Here is a 22,853-nt window from a genome sequence, read left to right as displayed (position 1 = left end):
AACCTGGAGCTGCCACGACCTTTTCATCCAGCAGAGGTCACACAGAGCTGGTTTTCTTTTTCCCCAGGGATGTTTGCAAATTTTCACGTCCTCCCTCTTGGTTTAACCCCACAAGCTGCTCTGTCGGGCACTTTTTAGCACCGACACAAACGGTCAAAACACCTCAGGACGAAAAAGTATGCAACTCGGTCCTCTAAATCTGCACCCCTTCCAGAATCTAAACCCCCCCCCCCTTGCCGGAAACTGAGCCTGATGAGGAGCTGTTGAAGGAGCTGGGCGTGTTTAGCCTGGAGAAGAGGAGACTGAGAGGAGATCTGAGAGCCACCTTCACATATCTCAAGGTCTGTCCCATGGAAGATGGAGCAGGCTTGGTCCCAAACTAATGGAATCCAAATTGCAACAAAAGAGATTCCAACTAAACATGAGGAATAACTTTCTGACAGTACAAGTTGTTCAGCAGTGGAATGGACTCTCTGGGAAGGCGGTGGGTTCTCCTTCCTTGCAGATTTATAAGTAGAGTTTGGCCAGTCATCTCTCAAGGTTCCTTGAGCTGTCATTCCTGCATTGCAGGGGTTGGACTAGTTGACCCTTGGGGTCCCCTCTATTTCTATAATTCTAGGATTTCAGACTTTGTTGTAAACAAAATATGCCCTTTTTCCCTTATGGGGGACACAAGAGCCCATATAGAGTCCTTAAGTGGGTTCCCTATTGGTAGAGGAAAATAAAAGAGGCCAACCAGAGAATATTGAGAAGCAAAGCAGCTCGTAAGCCTGATCTTTATTGATCTGTTGCAACAGGGTGTTCCCCTCTCACACAGGAAAGGAGGAGGACCCCGAACCAAGGTGTACTTGCCCTTATATAGACATTTCAAATTGCCTGCCATGGAGCTCAAGACCACCCCTCCAGATACATCATACCTACATCACAGAAAATGTGGTCTACAACAGAAATTTGAATGTTGTTTTTCCTGTCTGCCAGGTTATCTGATAATGCCTTATCTGATTCCCTTTCCTGGTAGTCTGGCCATTCCTTTGAGATGGTGATTTCCCAATTCCTGAGACAATGGGAAGGTTCCCCCACCCTCTCCCTCCTTGCAGAGAAAACAGTTTTGGTCAGTTTGGGAGTCAAAATGGTTTCAGGTCGGTCTTCCTGTGCTGCTCCAGACATGTGGTCCCCATATCTATGTACGTGCTTGGTTGGTACATTTATGAACATTTATTATTTATATATAAGACCTTAATTATTTTTATTTCAACTTGGAAGGAATCCCAGGGGTCATCTAGTCCAACCCCGTGCAATGCAGGACTCAGAGCTAAAAAAAATCCCTGGCAGGTGGCCACCCAAACGCTGCTGGAAAAACAAAGGAGAGTTGACTATCCCAGCTACTTTCGACTGTATTCACACGATGTTTTAATTATTGTAAGCCCCTCTGGGACCTTAGGCTGAAGGACAGGCGAAGAACAACAGCAGCAGCAGCTCTTCTCTTCCGCTTCCCCACCAGCCAGACAAGTCTTTCCAGGGCTGCCAGGGCTCCTCCTTCCCTAGCTGGACAAAGGGGTCTCCTCTCACCCCATTTGGATGCCCCACAGCTCCTCAAAGAGCCCCCCTGCTGGGCTGGGTGCTGGTGGCCAGTTCAGCCACACGCCAGATCTTGGGCTTGGGGGGCAGCTCCGGCGCCTCAGCAGTGGCGGGTGGAGGAGACGCAGGCAAGCCTTGCCACCGTCCAGCCTTCAGCCAAGGGATCGCTGTTTCTGCCAGAGAGCCACTCTGGGGGAGCTTTGTCCTCGGCGGAGGGGTGCTGGGGGCTGCTCTTTCTGCGCCGGCCTCTCCCTCGCTGTCCTCCTCTTCCTCCTCCGCCTCTCCCTCGGCCTTCGGGGCCCGGGGCCCCCAGCAAGCCCGGTTCTCCTTCTTAAGCCGCCGGCGGGCGTTGGCGAACCAGGTGGAGACCTGCGTCAGGCTCATCCGGCTGACTATGGCCAGAAGCACCTTCTCTCCCTTGCTGGGGTAGGGGTTCTTGGGGTGCTGGCCCAGCCAGGCCTTGAGGGCCGCCGTGCTCTCCCGGGAGGCGGACGCCTTGCCCCGCGACGGGTCCTCGGGGGTGCCTGGCCGCAGGAGGGGCGGGTAGAGCAAGGGCGCCGGCCACAGCAGGGGGGGTCCGCCAGGCAGCTCACAGGGGGCCGAGACCTGGAGCACACAAAGGAAAGAGCAGCTGTCAGCAGCAGGACCCCCAAACAACTCCGGGTGTTGCAGGAATTTATGTATAGGTTGGGGGGGGTTGCCCCTCCAGCAGATATCATGCACATGCAGCCCACTACCAAAACCAGCACAATCGCTTTTGTCACTTTTGTGATTTGTCCCCACAAAACACTTCATCACAGTTTCTTCCTATCTATTCCAAGGGCCTTTGCTGCACGATACCAAATGTAAGAATTCACTGATCAATGTATCTGAGTACTGGCTCACTGGGAAAACTTCAGAAATTCCTATAGACATGTGAGCTCAGCTGCTCAGCAGCCCCTCTGCCTGAGTGATAATTCCTGGCATCCTGATACCTGAGTGCCAGAGAGGTAGCCCTTCCAGAAATACCAAACCCAGATGAAGACAAAAGGGTGGGATGAACTTGGCTGGGAAACAGGGAAATGTAAATATCTCTTTTGTTTCACTTGATGGGTGTTTGGTGGAGGGCAAGGGGAACCATGGGGCAGGGTCCAGGATGCTCAGATTACTGCCACCAGACCTCCCCTTTCATGATGTAACCATGATGTATGAGTGATGTAGTCGGGGGGGGGGTGTAACATGGGGATTAAAAAGGTAAAGGGATCCTTGACCATTAGGTCCAGTCATGGCTGACTCTGGGGTTGCAGCGCTCATCTCGCTTTACTGGTCGAGGGAGCCGGCGTACAGCTTCCGGGTCAGGTGGCCAGCATGACTAAGCCGCTTCTGGCAGACCAGAGCAGCACACGGAAATGGTGTTTACCTTCCCGCCGGAGTGATATCTATTTATCTACTTGCACTTTGATGTGCTTTTGAACTGCTAGGTGGGCAGGAGCAGGGACCGAGCAACGGGAGCTCACCCCGTGGCGGGGAATCAAACTGCCAACATTCTGATCGGCAAGCCCTAGGCTCTGTGGTTTAACCCACAGCGCCACCCGCGTCCCACAACATGGGGATTAGCAGCTAATAAAAGTTTGGGTTCTCGTTTGTCTGGGGCTTCCATCTTGTTCCACCTGGTGGCAGGTGGGAGTCCTGTCACGACAGTCTTCAATCAAGACCAAGCTGACTGGCTGCTGTTTTGCTCTGGTATTCCTGGCTGGTGTCCTGGTTTTTTGTCCAAGGGAGCCCTCAGATTTCTCTGTTAACAGGGAAATGTTGGCTCCTCCGGTCTGCTCTGGCTCCCTGCATACTCCACCACATTTTGGGAGGGCAAATTGAGGCACACCCGTACCATCCTGCCACCCCTGTCACTTGCCTGCTCAGCTCCAAGACCACTGCTCACTCAGCCCCTCCCTTGCCTTCCTGCCCCCTGCCCCCTTCACCTGCTGCCTCCTCTGCCCCCATCACCGCTGCCTCCTGCCGCCGCCACTGCAGCCTCCCGGAGGCGCTTTGGTCCCACTCTGATGATTCCCAAAGCGATCCCGGAAGGCTCTCTGGCGCTCACCAGCACAACCCTGCTGACTCGCGCCAGGGTGCCCATCTTAAACAGGACATTCCGGGATCCAAGGCGAAGCCAGAATTGGCTTCTGTGATCTGGGATGCCCCGCTTAAAACGGGACACTTGTCCCTGCTGGAGGAAAGAAGCATGCCTGGATGCAGGCTGAGTCAACGACAGAAGCGTCAGAGAGCAGAAATTGAAGCCTGCTTGAAATGTGGCCCATGCAATGGAAACCTGGTCCACCCTGAAAGCAAAGGCAGGCAGAGAAAGGTTGCTGCATTTGGGACATTTTAGAGAAAAGGCATGATGGAAATGAATGGAAGCTTTCTATGCCCTCCTGAGTGGTGGTCCATCTGTCCCGGAGGGCATCCCTCTCCCCCTAAAGGATGTGGGGTGCTCTTGGGTCCAGCCTTGCCACTGGGGCTGCAGCTGCCCTCAAGGACCTCAGGGTCCTTTCATCAGCTTTGACCACTGCACCAACCCTGGCTCTACCAGGACACAGTTAGTTCCGGTTAGTCACACTCTGGCCCCCTCCTGCTTGAGTGGGGCGGGCAGAGCTTTGTGGATGGCGCTGCCACCTTTGCTGAGGTCGAGAGGTGGGCACCGTGCCCCTGAGGGGCTCTGCTTCTTCAGCTCTGCTGCCTCCTCTTGTTTTCTGCTGCTATTTTTAGTCCCATCCCAGCATTTCTCCTGCCTCCCGGAGAAGGCCCCTTCCCTGTCTGGTTGACAAGTCACCACAAAGACTCCCGCTCTGCAGATATTTTTAAACATCTCCAGACCAGAGAGAGGAGCGTCTGTCATGCAGCCCAGGGCTGGGAGGAGCGGGCTTGAGCTGCTTCGATGCCAGCCTGCCCACTGTGCCAGGCTGTGTACGTTTGCCAGCCTGCGTTTCTTGTTGCCGCAAGGGTGGCTTGCCTCCTCCTAAAGCCCCTCAAATCATAGCTGTCAACTTTTCCCTTTTCTTGCAAGGAATTCTATTCGGAATAAGGGAATTTCCCTTAAAAAAAGGGAAACGTTGACAGCTATGCCTCAAATGGGGGGGAACTTGGCGCAAAGAGAATTAGGACAGAGAACATGAATCCCAGGCAGAGGCAGGACTCAGAAATGGGACATCTGTGCTGCATGCAGAAGGCCTCCCTCCCCATCCCTAAGAGCTCATGAGGAAGATCTCTGGAGGAGGCTGGGGTGGGGAGGAGGTGTGGGACAGACCTCTTGGTCTCTGGAGGGGGTGATGGTACAAGTGTGGGAGGGTCAGTCTGGATGATGCCCTGACTCCCTTCCAGCTCTCGGGACCCTGTGTGTGTGTGTGTGTGTGTGTGTGTGTGTGTGTGTTAAAGGGTATGAGAGCAAGCTTCCTCAACTAGGTAGTGGACCTGCTGACCAGTTGCGCATTGCAATCAGTACAAGCAAAGAAGCTGCTCTGTGCCATCGGGCAAATGGCCATTGGGCCTCCCCCCCCCCCCCCCGCCCGGCTGCTAGGAAGAAGCCGGCTGGAAGCTGGAGACACAGAGACATCTCCAAATATCTGAAGTGCTGCTGTTCCATGCAAGACAGAGAAAGCTTGATGTTTTCTGCTGGCAAAAGGATGACCAGGAACAACAGATTCAAATGACATGAAAGAGCCATTTGACAGAGGAGCGTTCTCCCTTGGAAGGTGGTAGACCAGGGCTCAGGGGGACAGACTATATTTTTTTTGGGGGGGGGGGATGAAGGAATTCTTATACACCAAAAATAACCCAGAGATGCATTTTAAATAAAAGCACACATTCTACTCATGTAAAAACATGCTGATTCCCGGACCGTCCAGGGGCCGGATTGAGAAGGAGATTAGGTCGGACCCAGCCCCCGGGCCTTAGTTTGCCTACCCATGTGGTGGACTCTTTCTTTGGAGGTTTCTAAGCAGAGATCGGATGGCCATCCGTCATGGATGCTTCAGTTGTGATTCCTGCATTTCAGGGGGTTGGACTAGATGACCCTCGGGGTCCCTTCCAACTCTACCATTCTATGCTTCCATGAAGGGAACTCGTGAGGTCGTCTCCTGCAAGCCAGTCTGACCCCACCCTTGCCCCCAACCCACCTGGGATCTGGTGCCAGTGGCTGCCTGGCCTTTGTTTGACAACCTGCCCCCCAACGGCTGGCCCCATTGCTCACCCCCCCCCGCCTGCTCTGCCTGCCTGCTACTTTCTCCCCTGCCCAATATTCTCCCCACAAGTTCCTTCTCCTCACATGCTTGGCATCCTCCAGCCACAGGCAAGCAGCTCCAATGAGCTCCCACCTCAGAACTGATGGAGAAACTGAACACAGAGATTTTCCAGGTAGGAACACAGAGACATGGGATGCTGCCTTCCATGGGTGTAGCCAGGATTTTTGTTAGGGGGTGCAGAACCACAGTTAGCTATGCGTTTTTATTGATTGGGGGGGCAGCTGTCCCTCCCTGCCCCCCGGCTACGCCCATGTTGCTTTACACGGAGACATTGGTCCAGCTTTCCCAATATTGTCAGCACTGGCTGGCAGCAGCTGTTTAGTTTTTCAGGCAGAGGTGCCTCCCAGCCCGGCTAGGAGATGCTGTTGGGATTCGCACTCAGGACCCTTTGCCTGCAAGGCAGATGCTCCACCGGCTGAGCTGCAGCCCCTCCCCAAACTTAGGCGTTCTATTCTGAGGCCATCGATGCCTGAAAACCTTCATGAGCCTTGCATCTATTTCAGAAGGGCCAAAAGGAAGGACTATGAAAAGAATTATTAGCTAAGGACAATTAAATGTAATATAGAAATTAAGAAATGCTGAATAAGTGATAAAGTATGGAAAAGCATCAGAGGTGTTGATGGAAGTCTAAAACATTGTTTAAGATGAGAAGATATGTTGTATGGCTGTTGAAACCGATATGTTAAAAAATCAATAAAAATGTATATATATAAAAAGAAAGGAGTCCAGAATGGACACATGGAAGCAGCCATGAGATTTAACAGAACAGGCACATGGAAACAAAAAACGCCAGACTGACACATTCAGAAAGAACAAAAGAAGTCTGGTGGGCAGTTAATCTGCGGAACTCCCTGCTGTTTGGTTGCTGGCGCTGTTAAAGGAGGAGGAGAAAGGCAAGTGATTATGATTCCAGCAAGTGTAGCTTGAGGGCTGCTGGAATCTGAGTGATCCTGGAAACATTTCAGCACCAGCAGTTGCACCTTCTCCCATGCGACTGAGAGAGGGAGAGGGAGAAAGGTGTTTGGCCCAGCCAGTCCCACCCATCTTTCTAGCCCCCAGGGGCTCACCTGGGCCCAGCCCCTCGCTCACCCCAATGCAACACAGAACGCCCCCCCCTCCACGCCACTCCTGGTGCTGCCCTCCCTGAGCCCCACCCTGGAGTCACTTACCGGCTGGGCAAAGAGCCCCAGGGGCGGTGGCTGCAACAGGCTGTAGCAAGGGAGAGCAGGGTAGGCGCAGGGCAGGTGGGGCAGCAGGTGGGGCAGGGGGGCAGGCGGGGCCCCTAGGGGACACCAAAAGCCCTCCGCATCCCCATTGCCCGCAGGCGTCTCTTGGGAGGGTGTTGAGGCCATGCTGTGCAAGACTGGCTCTGGGGTGGGAGAGGCTGTGCTTGGGGGATTTATAGGGGCAGAGGGGTGAAGGGCAGCTGATTAGGGGCATTAGCAGACAGCGGGCACAGCTTATTTTAAAGGGGCAGCGTCAGGATGCTGCAGTTGGAGGAGCCCAGCCTTGCGCCAGAAGATGGATTCTCACTCACCGGAGCAGCTGCCTTTGGCACATGTCCTGGAGGGGTTTGGGGACCCCCATCGCAGCCCCCTCCCTGAGCTTATGCCTGGTTACAGCAGAGCAGGACTGGGGTGGGGGCTGCTCTCCTTCCCCACAAAGAAGCACTAGGAAATGATTAGATGGGCACAGGATATTGGCTGCCCAATAATGAAGACCAAATGGGAAAATCTTTGGAGAACAAATATGAAATGTATGGCGTCTTATAACATCAAGGAAAATATGTTAAAGATGCAGCATGGATGGTCCCTCACCCCCTCAAGACTATTTAAGATGTACAAAAATTTAGGTTCTAGGAAATCTCTGAGTGCTCCAGGCCTGGAGAGGTGGACAGAGAACCTCGTTTGGACTGTGATTCCCCTTCTAAGTCTTGGCTAAAGAGCATGTGCAGAGTGCTACTCCCTTGTTGGTGGAACAGCTGCATTGGGGCCCTAACTGGGTCGCACGGTGGTCATGGGGGCGATTCACTTCCAGGCCAATGAGATGTAGCTTCGAAGGAGTTTTGGGCAGGTCCGTCTGCATGATGCCCCGAGTTCCTTCCAGTCCTTGGGGTCCTGGACGCAGTGAGGGTTAGAAACTAATGGGGGATTCTATCGTCAAACTCGTCAGACAATTTTATTTTGGTAAGACAATGTCCCTGGCTGGCTCAGATTCGGGAAGAAGTAGACTCCACCGTGGGAGCAGGACCGGGGCGGGAGAGTGCTAGAGTTCTGTCTAGTCAAGTTGAGTGGGATCAATTCCAATCTGTTACCTCCGAGGATGTGGACAGGCTGCTTGGACGAGTGAAACCAACCACCTGTCTCCTGGATCCTTGCCCATCCTGGCTTATAAAAGCTAGCCGGGAAGGACTGGGCGATGGGCTTCGTGGGGTGGTGAACGCTTCCCTCCGTGAGGGAGCCTTCCCAGACCCGCTGAAAGAGGCGGTTATTAAACCGCTTCTTAAAAAACCATTTTTAGATGCGGCCACGATGGCCAACTATCGCCCAGTCTCAAATCTTCCATTCTTGGGCAAGGTGATTGAGCGAGCGGTTGCCGAACAACTCCAGGCACGCCTGGAAGAAGCGGACCATTTGGATCCCTTCCAGTCGGGATTCAGGCCTCATCATGGGACTGAAACTGCCTTGGTCGCACTGGTTGATGATCTCCGGCGGGCTAGGGACAAAGGTGAGAGCTGTTTCCTAGTTCTCCTGGATCTCTCAGCGGCGTTTGATACCATCGACCATAACATCCTTCTGGACCGTCTAGAGGGGCTGGGAGCTGGGGGCACTGTCCTACAGTGGTTCCGCTCCTTCCTCCTGGGCCGTGTTCAGAAAGTGGTGGTGGGGGATGAGTGTTCAGACCCCTGGGCTCTCACTTGTGGGGTGCCTCAGGGTTCTGTCCTCTCCCCCATGCTTTTCAACATTTACATGCAGCCGCTGGGAGAGATCATCAGGAGGTTTGGGCTGGGTGTTCATCAGTATGCGGATGATACCCAGCTCTACCTCTCTTTTAAATCAGAACCAGTGAAGGCAGTGAAGGTCCTGTGTGAGTGCCTGGAGGCGGTTGGAGGATGGATGGCGGCTAACGGATTGAGGTTGAATCCTGACAAGACAGAAGTACTGTTTTTGGGGGACAGGAGGCGGGCAGGTGTGGAGGATTCCCTGGTCCTGAATGGGGTAACTGTGCCCCTGAAGGACCAGGTGCGCAGCCTGGGAGTCATTTTGGACTCACAGCTGTCCATGGAAGCACAGGTCAAATCTGTGTCCAGGGCAGCTGTTTACCAGCTCCATCTGGTACGTAGGCTGAGACCCTATCTGCTTGCGGACTGTCTCGCCAGAGTGGTGCATGCTCTAGTTATCTCCCGCTTGGACTACTGCAATGCGCTCTACGTGGGGCTACCTTTGAAGGTGACTCGGAAACTACAACTAATCCAGAATGCGGCAGCTAGACTGGTGACTGGGAGCGGCCGCCGAGACCACATAACACCAGTCTTGAAAGACCTACATTGGCTCCCAGTATGTTTCCGAACACAATTCAAAGTGTTGGTGCTGACCTTTAAAGCCCTAAACGGCCTCGGTCCAGTATACCTGAAGGAGCGTCTCCACCCCCATCATTCTGCCCAGACACTGAGGTCCAGCTCCGAGGGCCTTTTGGCGGTTCCCTCATTGCGAGAAGCAAAGCTACAGGGAACCAGGCAGAGGGCCTTCTCGGTAGTGGCCCCCGCCCTGTGGAACGCCCTTCCAGCAGATGTCAAAGCAATAAACAACTACCTGACATTCAGAAGACATCTTAAGGCAGCCCTGTTCAGGGAAGTTTTTAACATGTGATATTTTACTGTATTTTTGGTTTTTATGGAAGCCGCCCAGAGTGGCTGTGGAGGCCCAGCCAGATGGGCGGGGTATAAATAATAAATTATTATTATTATTATTATTATTATTATTATTACTTAGGTGTCCTCATCCGAATCGCAAAAGAATGAGCCAGGTTGCAGGAGCCACAACTAAGGGATGGGAACTTCCAGGATAATAGGTGGGACATTCCTCCAGCCCCCCGCCCACCTAGCTGCCAGGTAGGAGAACAAGACCCTGAGAGTTGTGCAAGAGCTGAGCTGGAGACCCAGAGACCTGGTTGCTCTGTGCTGGAGCCAAAGCTGAGACTATGCAGGATGAGACCCTTCCTGCCCACAGACTGTCTTGCCAGAGTGGTGCATGCTCTGGTTATCTCCTGCTCAGACTACTGCAATGCGCTCTACGTGGGGCTACCTTTGAAGGTGACCTGGAAACCACAACTAATCCAGAATGTGGCAGCCAGACTGGTGACTGGGAGCGGCTGTAGAGACCACATAACACCAGTCTTGAACTACCTACATTGGCTCCCAGTATGTTTCCGAGCACAATTCAAAGTGTTGGTGCTGACCTTTAAAGCCCTAAAGGGCCTTGGTCCTGTATATCTGAAGGAGCGTCTCCTCCCCCATCGTTCTGCCCGGACACTGAGGTCCAGCACCGAGGACCTTCTGGCGGTTCCCTCCCTGCGAGAAGCCAAGTTACAGGGAACCAGGCAGAGGGCCTTCTTGGTGGTAGCGCCTGCCCTGTGGAACGCCCTTCCAGCAGATGTCAAAGCAATAAACAACTACCTGACATTCAGAAGACACCTTAAGGCAGGGAAGTTCAGGGAAGTTTTTAATGTGTGACATCTTAGTGTATTTTTGGCTTTGTGGAGGCCGCCCAGAGTGGCTGGGGAGACCCAGCCAGATGGGCGGGGTACAAATAGTAAATAATAATAATAATAATAATAATAATAATAATAATAATAATAATAATTGAAAAGCAAGATCTCCTAGAAGGATGTTGATGCTGTGACCCCTCCATCCTACGCTCAGGCTGTATATATGTGTAAGTAAAACCATCTCTAAGTATATCCCAAAGACACCAGACTCCGCTGATGTTCATTCCAAGGAAACCAAATCCAGGATATGTTGCGCTGAGGCCTGGAGTCCCTCATCTGTTGGAGAGGCCTGGAACAAGACACAGCCAGCCATGGAAGGAAGGGAGCTGGGCGGGGGGGGGGGGCAAAGTCTAAGGCTTCCCTAGCTCAGGAAGGGGGGGCGGGCTGCTTTCGTTTATTTATCTGTTGCATTCATACTCCACCCTTTTCTCTTTCCCCCCAATATATTTTATTAAAGCTTGAAAGGAGATATACAAAGATGAATACCAACTATAAAATATCTTTTTAGAATACAAAAGGTAAAAAAACCCGATTAAATAAAAACAAATACAAAGGAAGAAGAAGAAAGAGAGAGAGAAAGAGATAGAGAGAGACAGAACGAGTGCTTCTGATTCTTCACCTGTCGGCTGTAATGTATATAAAACGTTATTCAAAACATTTGCTCCATTCATAGCCCAACATTTTCTGCACGGCGCTCAAGGTGCCCGGCATCATTCCCCCCCCCCATTTCCCCCTCACAACAGCCCTGTGAGGTAGGCTGGGCTGAGAGGCAGCGACTGGCCCCCAAGGTCACTGTGGAATGACTGGAACCCCGGTCTCTCCCAGGTCCTGCTCCAATGCTCTAACCACTGCGCCACCACTGCCTCTCCCTGAGAGAGAGGCTGGTCGAGTCCAGGGGCCTCCGTCTCTCTAGCGAGAGAACTTGCGCACGGCCCGGTAGCTGCCTGGGGGCGCCAGCTGCTGGGGGGTCTCCTGGGTCTCCTCTTCCTCCTCCTCTTCCGCCAGGTCGTTGGCTGAGCCCCATCTCCTCCGCGCTGGGTGGGTGGTCCTGGGCAGGAGGAGGCAGGCCAGCTTCCGGTTCCTGCTGCGCTCCCCCCGGATCGGGCTCAGCTCTGGGGAGACACCAGCAGACCCCCGGGGGGGGCACGCTTACACAGATGGCAGAGTTGGAAGGGACCGCCAAGGGTCGTCTAGTCCAACCCCACGTCCCTTCCCTCTCCCCACAAGCCAGACAACCTAGAAGCTCTGGGAAGGGGGCTGCAAGCCAGTCCCCTTTAGGGTCCCTCCCCCTTTCCCCTTTTTCACATGCAAGCAAGGAGCAGAAAGGGACCCCTCCCCACATATCTATGGGACCGCCTCTCCTGGTCTGCCCCACGGAGGACCTTAAGGTCCATGAATAACCATAGTTTAGTGGTCCCAGGCCCTAAGGAAGTCAGACTATCCTCCACCAGGGCCTTCTCAGTGATGGCTCCGACCTGGTGGAATGCTCTGTCCCAAGAGACCAGGGCCCGGCAGGATTTAACCTCCTTCCTTTGGGCCTGTAAGACAAAGCTATTCCGCCTGGCCTTTAATTGGAATTCAGCCTGATCTTTTATTTCCCTTCTCTTCCCTCCCCCTCCCCTTTTATGAAGATCACATGCTCTGAGACCCCACAGCCAAATCTCCCCTGGCCTCCTCGCTGGCCCAAGTAGGACCAATTCAGCCAGCTAGCCCTGGGGATTATCTAACTGATTTTTGATTTTCATTGTTATTCATGTTTTTATACTGTATTTTATGCTGCTTTTATAATTAAGTGTTTTAAATTTGTTGTTAGCCGCCCTGAGCCTGGCTTTTGAACCAGGAAGGGCGGGGTATAAATAAAAAATTATTATTATTATTATTATTAAGAACATTTGCAGAGCCTGACTGTCAGATGCCCCAGCGGGAAGGCAACCAGCAGGATCCGAACCCAAGAGCCACACTCTCCCCTCCTAGAGTTCCCGGCAGCTGGCAAGCAGGAGCATCACTGTCTGCTTCTCTGTGAATATGCCCCACCCTCTTTCAAAGCCACCCAGGTCACTGGCCACCCCTGCTTCCTGTGGCAGGGAGTTCCGCAGTCTAACCAGGCGCTCCATGGCGAAGGACTTCCTTTGGCCCGTCCTGAACCTGCCCTCCCTGTGGAGGCACATGCAAGGGTCAGAAGGGGGGGTGCTGTTCTTACGGGGTGGGGTGGGGGCTCCCTCCGGGGTCTCCATGCAGAGGTAGTGCTTGGCCAGGCGGCCGCTGTAGTCCCGGACGTCCTGGTTGGCACCTGTGGGGCGACAGGGAGCTGAGGTGCCATCGGGGAGGAAGAAGCAGCCCCAAGGAGGGCTGACCCCTTTGGCAGGGAGGGAGGGGTGTGGAGGATGGGGGGGGCGCATGTCTTCCTCACCGTGGGTCCAGATGAGCAACTCCATCAGCCGCCGGTGGCCGTGTAGAGCTGCAATGTGCAGGGGGGTGTAGCCCTGGTTGGGGGGCAGAAGGAGGAAGAACAGGCTCTGAAGCACCGGACTCTGAAACCACCAGACACCCCCCACCCACCCCAAAACGCGCTTTGCCCAGTGCCCCCTCGCCCTCTGGCACCAAGATGCCTGCACACAGCATGGAGACCCGCTACTTTATGGGGAGTGGGGGGCGCCCCACCTGCCACCCAAATCCTCCCACCCCTGGGGTCTCCAGCAACCCTCCAGCAGGCTCTGCTCTTGGGGGCCTTGCCCACCCCCAAAGCGATGCACCCACAGGTCCAGCACATCTGAATACTCACCCCCTGTGTGTGTTCCAGGAGAAAAAGGGGCAGGAGGGTGGAGGAGAAGGAAGGATGGATAGATAAATAAAATAATAAATAAAATAATTAAAATTAATAATAAAAATAATAATATTATACCCTGCCCATCTGGCTGGGTTTGTGCAACTGTTGTGCCCCCCACCCTGCTCCCACTTGGGCCCCCCTGTTAATAATAATAATAGTAATAATTTTTATTTATACCCCGCCCTCCCCAGCCAAGGCCGGGCTCAGAGTGGCTTACAAGCAATAATAAAAACAAGAAGAATGATTACAAACTTAAAAACAAAAATAAAATACAACATTAAAATAATGGAACATTAAAATATTGAAATGTAGCCTCATCGCAGGAAGAGAAGGAAAGGAAAAAAGAAAGAGAGGGAGGGAATCAAATTGGCTCCAAGCCAAATGCTAGGCGGAACAACTCTGTCTTAAGGGAAGCAGCTCCACGCTGAAGCTGCAATTCCTGCCCTGGGTGGTGCAGGACCCCCCCCCCCAAAAAAACACACTTGAGTAGACACCAGCCCTTGTCTACTCACAGGGTCTACTCACATGCTTCATGCAGAGGGGTCAGCAGGGGAGGAGAAAAAAGTGGCCGTTTAGGGGCACCCCCAACACCTCCTCTCTCGCCAGGATTCGGGGGGGGGGGGGGTGTGGCAAGCCCCCCTTGCTGCGCAGCCCCCTTCTCCCAGCCCTGCAAGGGACTCACCGCTCGCATGTTGACGTCGGCCCCGGCCCCCAGGAGGAGGGTCACCAGCTCCTCCTTGCCGTGCTTTGCTGCCCAGTGGAGGGCTGTCTGGGGGGAGAGAGCAGGGGGGTCACGGGGGGGGGGAGCCTTCCTCTCTTCATCCCCCCACCCAGCAAGAAAGAGGGAGACCCCCTTCTGCCCACCCCTGAACCTCCCAGGAGCAGGAAAGGCGGAGGCTTGCTTCACACACATCAGAAGAGCCTCCGGATCAGGCCCAGGGACCCTCTTCTCACAGGAGCCAACCAGGGGTGTGGGGCTCACGTGGGATTGCTATGAGGAATTATGAAAAATGGAGCAAGCCATTGTGTCAGCGAGGAAAGCATTGCTTGACTGGGCTTGAGTCATTGACAATAATTTCTGATCAAATCTCACAAGCCTCAGCATCTCTGCCCATTTTCTCTGCTGCCCATTTTCTCTGCCTGACAGGCACATATAAGCATTCTGAAACACAGACCAGTTGCTTCACCAGGCATCCTCAGTACATAAGATAAAGAGGTAACTTTGATGTAGCTTTTGCTAATCTTTAGGTAGATCTTAAGGGCTAGGAAGAGAGTTCACAAGGAGATGGTAAATACTATCTTCCCTTGCCTCTCCTTCCTTTTCTGTTTACTGCCTATTTATGCCGTCCGGAGTTTGCTAAATGCATTCCTCCTTGATTCCTGCTTTATGTATGCATGCTCAGATTAGTTCTTTGTAGTTAAAAGAATTTCTCTGATCTGACTTTGTCCCACGTGGGGATTTTTTGAAATGCTCAGAGGAAATCTGATTGGTTCTTACAAATGCTGTGTAAGAGCTCCTTTGGATGAAGGAGTGGCTATTGACACTTCCGCCCAGAGTCTTGCTGGCCAAGCCTGGTGTGTATTTTATTAATCAGGGTTCAATCCTTCCTTTGCCTTCGGAACGCAACACAGGGGCCCGTCCGGGGAACCCCACAAGCAGGGCTCTCTCCTGCAGAGCCCTCCTCGCTAGGAGCCATTGAAAACCCTCTGGTCCTCTGTGGATTTTGGCTGGGAGACCCGGAAGAGCAGCTCCCTGCCTTGCAGGCCTGTTCAGGGGCCTGGACTGACTCCAACTGCAAAAGCTGGGCTGGGCTGGGCTTGGGATTTTTCTGCTGGGGGACAGTTGCTGTTTTGTATCTTTATTTTAGATGTTACGATTTATGTGAAGATTGTTTAATTTGGTTGTGCACTTTTTGATATTTTATTTTTTGTTCATGACTACTTCTGCCATGTTTGTATTCCCCCCACCCCACCCCTGTAAGCCGTCTTGAGCACAGTTCTAACTATGGAAAGGTGGCGTGCAAGTAAAATGATGCATGCATGTCACTTTGTGCCATATCGGGGGGCGGCCTACACTTAATCTAGTGGGAGGGAGTTCTATAGTTTAACTCTGCAATGTGAGATGAAGGATTCTGGGGAAGAAAAGGAGGAGAAGGGGGCATTTAGGGGTAAGGGGAGGAAAACAGTAGTTGGGACCAAATACTTACAAACTGTGTCAGGCAGCAGCAGCAGCAGCAACCGTGGGAAAGAAGAAGAGTCATTAAAATCCCCACCCAGGAGAGAGACCACTTGTCAGGGAGAACCTCCCCCCCCCAAAAAAACAGACGGTGGGAGGCTGTGGGGTGGGGTGGGGCACAAGCAGAGAGCACCCCAAACAGAAAGAGGGGCAGTGTGCCAGGCAGGTGGGGGGCATTGGCTCTGGGTCTCAGAGACAGTGCCCATCAGGAGGACAGACATGCTGAGGCAGAGGGGACCCCCCCCCCAGAGCTACGCCAAGGCGACCTGACCCACTTGGGTCTAGACTTACCCCCTGAGCAGAGCGGGAAGAGAAGGGCCAGGCGGCAGATTTGGCAATGGGGGAGGGGAACAGAGAGAAGGGAGCATTAGAGCCACGCGGTGCATCCTGAAGCCCTCTGAACATGTGCAGAGTGTCACACCCACAGCCGGCACTCACGCACCCGGGGCTGCAGTAGGGATCCCCCCCCCAGATGGCTGGGAGGTGGCACCAGGAGGGCGGGGGGCAGAAACATTGCAAGGGGACTTGGGCCCCCCCTCCCACAAAGACCCCAAGAGGAGGAAGATATGGGGGTCCAACATGACCCTGCCAGGAGCCACACGGCTTAGAATTAAAGCACAAAGCGCCCCCCCAGGCTCACCCCCCATGGGTCTTTCTAGCAGTTAATCTGGTGCTGAACCCTTTGCAGAGCAGAAGGCCCACGGCCTCAGCCCCTTCCTGACCAGGTGGCTGGGGGGCAGCTGACCCGATTCTGCACTCTCCAGGTGAGGGAGGGCTGACTGACGGATCCAGGACCGGCAGCAGTGTCTAGGCAACACGATTACCATGTACATATGCAATAAACAATATTTAATAGAATTCCTTCAAACCATAACATTGCTGACGTTCTCTTTGCAACACGGGGGTTTGTTTGATCCAGGACTGCGGCTGCTTCTCTCTGAAGTGCCGTTTGCGTGGGCTCAGCCCCCCGAGAAGTCTTGGGCTCCCAAAGAAGAACATGAGAAGAGGCTGCAGGATCAGGCCAGTGGCCCACCTGGTGCAGCATCCTCTTCTCACAGGGCAATCTACCCAGAAGATAATTGCATTTGGAAGAGATAGCGCTCTAACGTGGTACCCTTCCTGCCTCTGTTTGCTTCCCCTCTCTATCTCTTGTTCTGCTCTTTGATGGCTGAAGAACAGCCTCTTAGCGCCCTAATCTGTAAGAAGGGAAGGAAGTGATATTGCTGGCTACCTCCTCTTGATGTTAGACATGGTTTGAAGAAAGTAAGGCATTGAGAGAGGTGGCTAATGAATAATCTGTACATAGCTGGTAGCATGTAGGCAGTCGGGCAATTCATGCGGGCTAACAGGCTAGCTATCTATAAATCGGAAGGTTTGGGTAGAGTTATTAGAAGCTCCGGCACGGACTGATCGATCGCAGGGCCGTGAAAACTGAGGCTACCTGGGGGAGTCCCTTCGCCACTTCTTGAGGGCTTCCCAGTGGCAGATCGAAGTGCTTGCTTGGTAATGTATGTAATGCTTGCTGTTTAGAACAAAATCTTTAATCTTCTCACTCACTTGTGTTTGTCTGAATCTCATTTTAAAAGAACTGCCTTGCATTGGGCAAGACAGCCAGCCAGGCGCCCCTTGTGGGTCTGAGCCCCAGAGTGCAAGATCAAGGACAGCGTTCACACTCACCGAGGTGAAATCCTGGAAGCAGCAGCCGGAGCGTCACGGGAGGGAGAGAAAAGAGGGGCTCAAGTCAGCATGGGGAGGGTGGCAAGCGCGAGGGAGTCCCTTCAGATGAAGGGCGACCCTAGAGGCAGACTGGGGTCTTTCCAATTTCAGCAGTGCCCTGTGCAAGGCCCAAACTCCTTGACCCCTGACCCCTGCCTCTTCCCTTCTGCTCAATTCGTTACGGCAGAGTTGCAATGCCCTGCAACGCCCCCCAGGCGCAGCACCCAGAGCAGGGGCACTCGCAGAGGAAGAGGCGTGCGGAGGGAGTGCACCGCCCCCGGCAGCACGATCCTGGCGGGGTGCCGTTGCGGCTGCTTCCCTGCCCACGCTGGGTGCCATGCCCCTATGGGGGGAAACCACACCCCCAAGATGCATGCCACACCCTTATGGGCGGTGCGCCGTGCCCCCAGGACGCACACCACGCACCCAGGATGCGCACCAGCCCTGCCCCTGCCTGCTCTCAGCCCCCTGGTGCCAGAGCATGAAGCTCCGCCACTGAGCAGGGGAACTGGTCGCGCTGCCCTAAATCCACCTCTGGCACCCCCATTCCCCCCCCCTCAATCTAGCAGCAGGCCCTCCTTGGCAGAGGGAGGGGACGCTGGATGCCTGGGCCAGACCCACCCCTTCCTTGCAGGCCTCTGGACTCTCTGAAGCCGGACGTCCAGGCAGGGAGAGCCAGCCGGCCTCAAGTCTTGCTCTCTCGCTGGGCTCTCCCTCCCTTGGAACCAGCCTGGGCTGGCCAAGTCGGGCACTGACTCTGAGGGGTCCAGCCGCCGGGCGATCTTACCTTCTTGGAGGCGAGGGTGGGGTCCTGCTGGAGCAGGTGGCTGAGAGCGGCCACGTGGCCCCCGGCTGCTGCCTGCAGCCACTCCTTCTCCAGGGGCTCCAGCTGCAAGGAGAAGGACCCTCTCTCAGGCTCCCCACTGAGGCTCATTTCTGAAGTTTTCTGTATGTTTTGACTGTGTTGCCTTTCTGGATTTGTGTTGTGAGCCGCTGTCTTAACCCAATAGTCCCCCCTTCTTGCAGGATCTCCACCAGCCCCACGCAGAGTCCCCTGTCTTCTCCCCAGAAGCACCTGACCCCTTTCTGGCCCCATCAGTCACCAGCCCCCATCACTCACCGCCACTGAGCTGGAGACCCCCGGGCCACTGCCACCCCCATCGCCTGCAGCGTCTCGGTCCGACTGGGGCTGCAATGGGGAAAGAGAGGAGGGAATGGGGCACAGATGCTGAGTTGCCACCTCCCCACCCCAAAGAGAGCTCCCCTGCCCAGAGGTGCTGCCCCAGACGTGGGTGCCCTGCGCCCGCTCCCTGCATGGAGGCAGACTCCCTGATCCGCCATGATCCTATTAACACGAGAAAGTGATTGCCGCCAGTGGCTAAGGAGCTTATGAGAGGGGCTGAGCTGGAAAGAGGCAGGCTGAAGGCCAGGGGGTGCTCAGCCGTGGTCCTGAGCACCATCCTGCCTGCCTGCCAGGTGCTTTCCCTCTCTCCAGGCTGGGACCCCGGGCAGGGGGGCAGCCCAGCACCCGCTCAGCGGGACCTTGGCCCTTCCGTTCTCCTACAGTGGCCAACCCAAAGGGTCACCTGCCAAAGAGCAGCCCTCTCCCCTCCTGGAGTTTCCATGAGAATTTGTCCCATGGAAGATGGAGCCGGTTTGTTTTCTCCTGCTCCAGAGGGCAGGACTCGAACCGACCAATTCAAATGGCATGAAAGGAGATTCAGGTTAAGCATTAGGAAGATGGCAAGAGCTGTTTGACAGTGGAACACTCCCTTGGAAGGTGGCGGAATCTCCTTCCTTGGAGTTTGTTACGGAAAAATCTAGGTGTGAGGCTGCTCAATCCCCCAGCTGGTCGGGCAGAGCCCGGGGGTCCCTGCGGAATAAAGGAAGGAGTCCAGCCACCAACCGGAGCAAAGAGCTGCAGACCAGAGTTTATTGCACAACAGGTTCAAAGAGGATGGGGTGACAAGGACTTTTACAACTTTCCCACCATATCCCAGAATGCAGTTCATGCTACATCATTGCTACATCCCTGACATGTCACAAAAGGGGAGGGGTAGACAGGGGTTACACCAGTTTAACCTTGGCAAACATGTCCAGACAAGTCCTTGGTACAAGATTAGCATAAGGGCAAGACCCAGGTATAAGATTAGCCTAGGCAAACACCTCTGAAGTCCCACCACCCAAAGTGCAAGAGAACTTCCTTTGCATGTCGGGCCCCTTGGCAAGTCCAGTGATGGGATTAGGCTTTTCCTTGGATTAGGCTTTCCTTGACTAGATGACCCTGGGGGGTCCCTTCCAACTCTACCATTCTATAGTTTGGGGCCTTTGGCAACATGCAACCTCTGATTTAGTGTCTTGGCAGAGCAAGCCATAACTCACCCCACAGTTATGAGGCAAGCCCACCGCAGCTCCCCCCCCCCAGCTACCCGCTTTCAGTTCCTGAGCCCTAGCAGCACCAGAGGCCCCAGGAAACCTACCGCTGCCCCATCATCGCAGACCGTGACCAGGATCTGAGGGGCTGACATGTCTCGCCGGCACGGAGACTCTCAGGAGTCCCACAGCGACTGGACGGCTGGACAGATGTCCCGCTGGGGGCTGGTCTTCTGTGCCCCCTCCCACTTTGGAGCAGTCGCCACAGTAAGACGCTTCTCCTGCAAAACAAAACAGCTTTTCTAGCAAGACCCTCCTAGCTGTCCCCTGGCACAAATTTGCGAAGCAGTTAAGACCCCCAGCTCTCTTCCCTGTATTGACAAACATTTATTTCAATGTTTCATTTGTGGATTATGGGGATTTCTGTCTAATCAGGGTGTTATACAAAACAAAACAAACAAACTGTGCCAGAATGTGGCATCTGGGAACTTAAGGTCCTTAGACCATTGATGCAGGTATTCATCTGTTTTTAGTCTATGGCTGCTTTAACTTTCTAAAAGTTTCAAATTATTGTTTTTTGTTTTTTTCCTAATTGATAATTTGAACATTTTCTTGTGAACTGCTTTGAGCTTTTCTTTTCCAACTGAGTATTGTACAGACTTTACAGGCTAAAAATATATATAGAAATAAGGCTGAGAGGGCTCACCAGTGCACGTGTGAATCAGGTGCCATGGATTAAGCACCATGGATGGGATAATCAGAAGGGGGGGGGGGGAGAAGGAAGTCGCCTCCTTCAGTGCAGCATCCTGTTTTTGTCAGCAGCGGATGAGGAGGGCAGGGGCCATTGGCCATCACAGCTCAGTTGCAAAGCATCCATCTCTGCTTGCAGGCAGCCTGGGACTCAACCCCCAATGGCGGCATCTCCAGGGAGGGCGGGGGGAGACCCCCCACTGCCACCCCCCACCGCCAGTCATTAGACAAAGGACTGACTTGCTACAAGGCAGCGTTTTATGTTCCCGTTGCTTCGCCCCTTTACTCAGAATAATGAGGACTAGAATCTTTGCTTGCTTTTGGGGGAATGAGTCATAGTTCAGGGGTAGATCCAATGCTTTGCACGCAGGAGTTTCAGTCATTTCCAGGCAGGGCTGGGGTAGAAGCCCCTCTGGAGAGGTGGGGGCTGCCCTCTGGACTTGGCACCAGCCAGCCAGTTTCCTTTCCCTGCACTGGGGGGGGGGGGAGGTGAGGGAGCGAGCCCCTTCCCCACCACCCCACGTGCTCCAGCCCAGGCCGGCAGCTCCCGGACCCCGTTCACCGCCCCTAATGCCGCTCTGGGGCTGAGCGCAGCAAGAGGCGCAGCTCCGGAGCGCACAAGACGCAGCCAGCCAGCCAGCCAGGCAGGGCGCTCGCCCCGTCCATCTCCGCGTGCCAAGCCCCCCTCGCCGCGCTGCTCTCCCGTCGGCAGGCTCAGCAGGCAGCTGTTCGCCGCCGGAGGAGGAGCGGGTCCGCAGCTGCGCCGTCGAGCCTGGGGCGCGCCGCTTGGCTCCCTGCCGGATCCATTTGCCTTCTCTCCGGATATTAAGAAGAGTAACGCACCCGCTTAAGACGGCTCCCGAGAAGGTCCCTCCGTCGAGGGGCACCAAGAGGATGGCGGGGTGGCAGTGGCGGCGGCGGCGGCGGCGGCGACTTCCCGGCCCTTTTCCCCGCCCGTCGGGGCGCTTCCCGGAGGAGCGTCACTCCGGAGCGGCGCATCCGCCCCAGGACCCAGCAGGCGGCGCTTCCAAACTCCCGGGAGCCTCCTCCTCCTCCTCCTCCCGGTGCCGCCGGTTGCGAAATCCCGAATCCACCCCCGACGGCCTCCAGGGCGAGACGAGAGCGCGCGCGAGAGGCCTTTCCGTTCCCGGTCTCCTTTCCGTCCGCTCGGACGGGCGCAAAGGCTCCCCGGCCTGGAGAGGTTGGGACGGGGCTAGAGGGGACACCCCAGCACACCCCACCCGCGAAGGGCGGGACGAGGAGAAAGTGTCCGCTTGAACCCAGCGCATTCCCGGGCACCGTCCGGCTACGAAAGTGCCGGTGTCGCTGCCCCGAGGAGATCCCAGTAGAAGGACGGCGCAGGAAAGCCAACGCGCCTGAAGGGCTTCTAAAGCGCACGCGGGGGGGGGGGAGGAAAGCTCCCCCCCTACCCGGTTGCATGTGCCTTGGGTGGACGAGGACATGAAAGCAGAGTCCTACACGCCCTGGGGTTACACAGAGGCGGGCATCACTGGGCGAGGGGAGGAATGCCACAAGTCAAGAGAAAAGGAAACTGCCCAAATGCCCAGTTTAAAGTGCTGGCCTATTAAGTGCCGTTTAGTCTAGGGGGGAGGTGGGGGGGCATGAGCCAGGAATGATGGGAGCATAGCTGTCAACTTTCAGATTTGAAAATAAGGGATCAGCAGCCTCACCTGTCCCGGGGACAGTCTAAGGGATATCTAACAATCCGGGATAGCAGCGGGAAGCAGCGCTGGAATAAGGGGATTTCCGCAAAAAAGGGAAGGCTGGCAGCTATGGATGGGAGCTGTAGTCCACCAAGATCTGCAGGCTCAGAAGTTTGTAAAATTATGCAAGGCAGGATCGAGAAGTTTTCTTGCCTCTCTCCTAACACTAGAACTCCTGAGTGTCCAGTGAAGCTGAAGGGTGGAAGATTTGGGGCGGATGAAAAGAAGCCCTTCCTGCAGTCCATAAACTGAGGAACTCCCTGCTGCAGGAGGCAGAGAGCTTTAAAAGAGGATGAGAGCAAGATGGCTCTGCTCTGCCTCCACAATCACAGGCAGCCATGCTTCTGAAGGCCAGCTGCTGGAAACCATGCGAGGGGAGGGGCTTGTGATCGGATCCTGCTTGCATCTGGTTGGCCATTGTGACAACAGCAGGCTGGGCTACATGAGCTACTTAAGGTAAAGGTAAAGGACCCCCAGGCAGTTAAGTCCAGTCAAAGGCAACTATGGGGTTGCAGTGCTCATCTCACTGTCACGCCAAGGGAGCCGGCGTTTGTCCACAGACAGCTTTCCAGGTCATGTGGCCAGTATGACTAAACTGCTTCTGG

The 22,853-nt window shown here is 54.6% G+C and overlaps 1 protein-coding gene across 4 annotated transcripts; it reads right to left on the bottom strand.

Annotated features, from left to right (window-relative positions):
• Positions 1-11,046: 11,046 nt before the first annotated feature.
• Positions 11,047-21,788, bottom strand: LOC309345075 (ankyrin repeat domain-containing protein SOWAHC-like). Of its 4 annotated transcripts, none has more exons than XM_081868120.1 (9): positions 21,368-21,776; positions 19,882-20,055; positions 18,522-18,590; positions 18,189-18,290; positions 17,357-17,374; positions 14,132-14,218; positions 13,033-13,105; positions 12,823-12,912; positions 11,047-11,734 (listed from the first exon to the last, which is right to left on the bottom strand). In XM_081868120.1, exons 2-9 carry the CDS (start codon positions 19,927-19,929, stop codon positions 11,532-11,534), a joined length of 690 nt encoding a protein of 229 aa, XP_081724246.1. In that variant the 5' UTR covers positions 19,930-20,055; positions 21,368-21,776; the 3' UTR covers positions 11,047-11,531. The 4 variants fall into 4 exon arrangements, 2 of the variants coding, with proteins under 2 accessions (XP_081724246.1, XP_081724245.1); XM_081868119.1 differs by having other exon boundaries at positions 11,047-11,746; positions 21,368-21,772; XR_014157992.1 differs by having other exon boundaries at positions 11,684-11,734; positions 13,033-13,407; positions 21,368-21,788.
• Positions 21,789-22,853: the final 1,065 nt, after the last annotated feature.

This window comes from Podarcis erhardii (assembly GCF_964252035.2).
Source record: "Podarcis erhardii genome assembly, chromosome: 6".
In the NCBI taxonomy this organism is placed as follows: Eukaryota; Metazoa; Chordata; class Lepidosauria; order Squamata; family Lacertidae; genus Podarcis; species Podarcis erhardii.
This window is presented reverse-complemented; position numbering and strand designations above follow the sequence as displayed.

Excerpts from the sequence above, each read along its gene's own strand:
- LOC309345075 (XM_081868119.1), bottom strand. The coding sequence starts at position 19,929 with ATGTCAGCCCCTCAGATCCTGGTCACGGTCTGCGATGATGGGGCAGCG. Across the intron at positions 18,291-18,521 it reads GGGTCTCCAGCTCAGTGGCG|CTGGAGCCCCTGGAGAAGGA; the intron begins GTGAGTGATGGG and ends TTCTCCTTGCAG. Across the intron at positions 13,106-14,131 it reads CCGACGTCAACATGCGAGCG|GGCTACACCCCCCTGCACAT; the intron begins GTGAGTCCCTTG and ends CCCCCCAACCAG.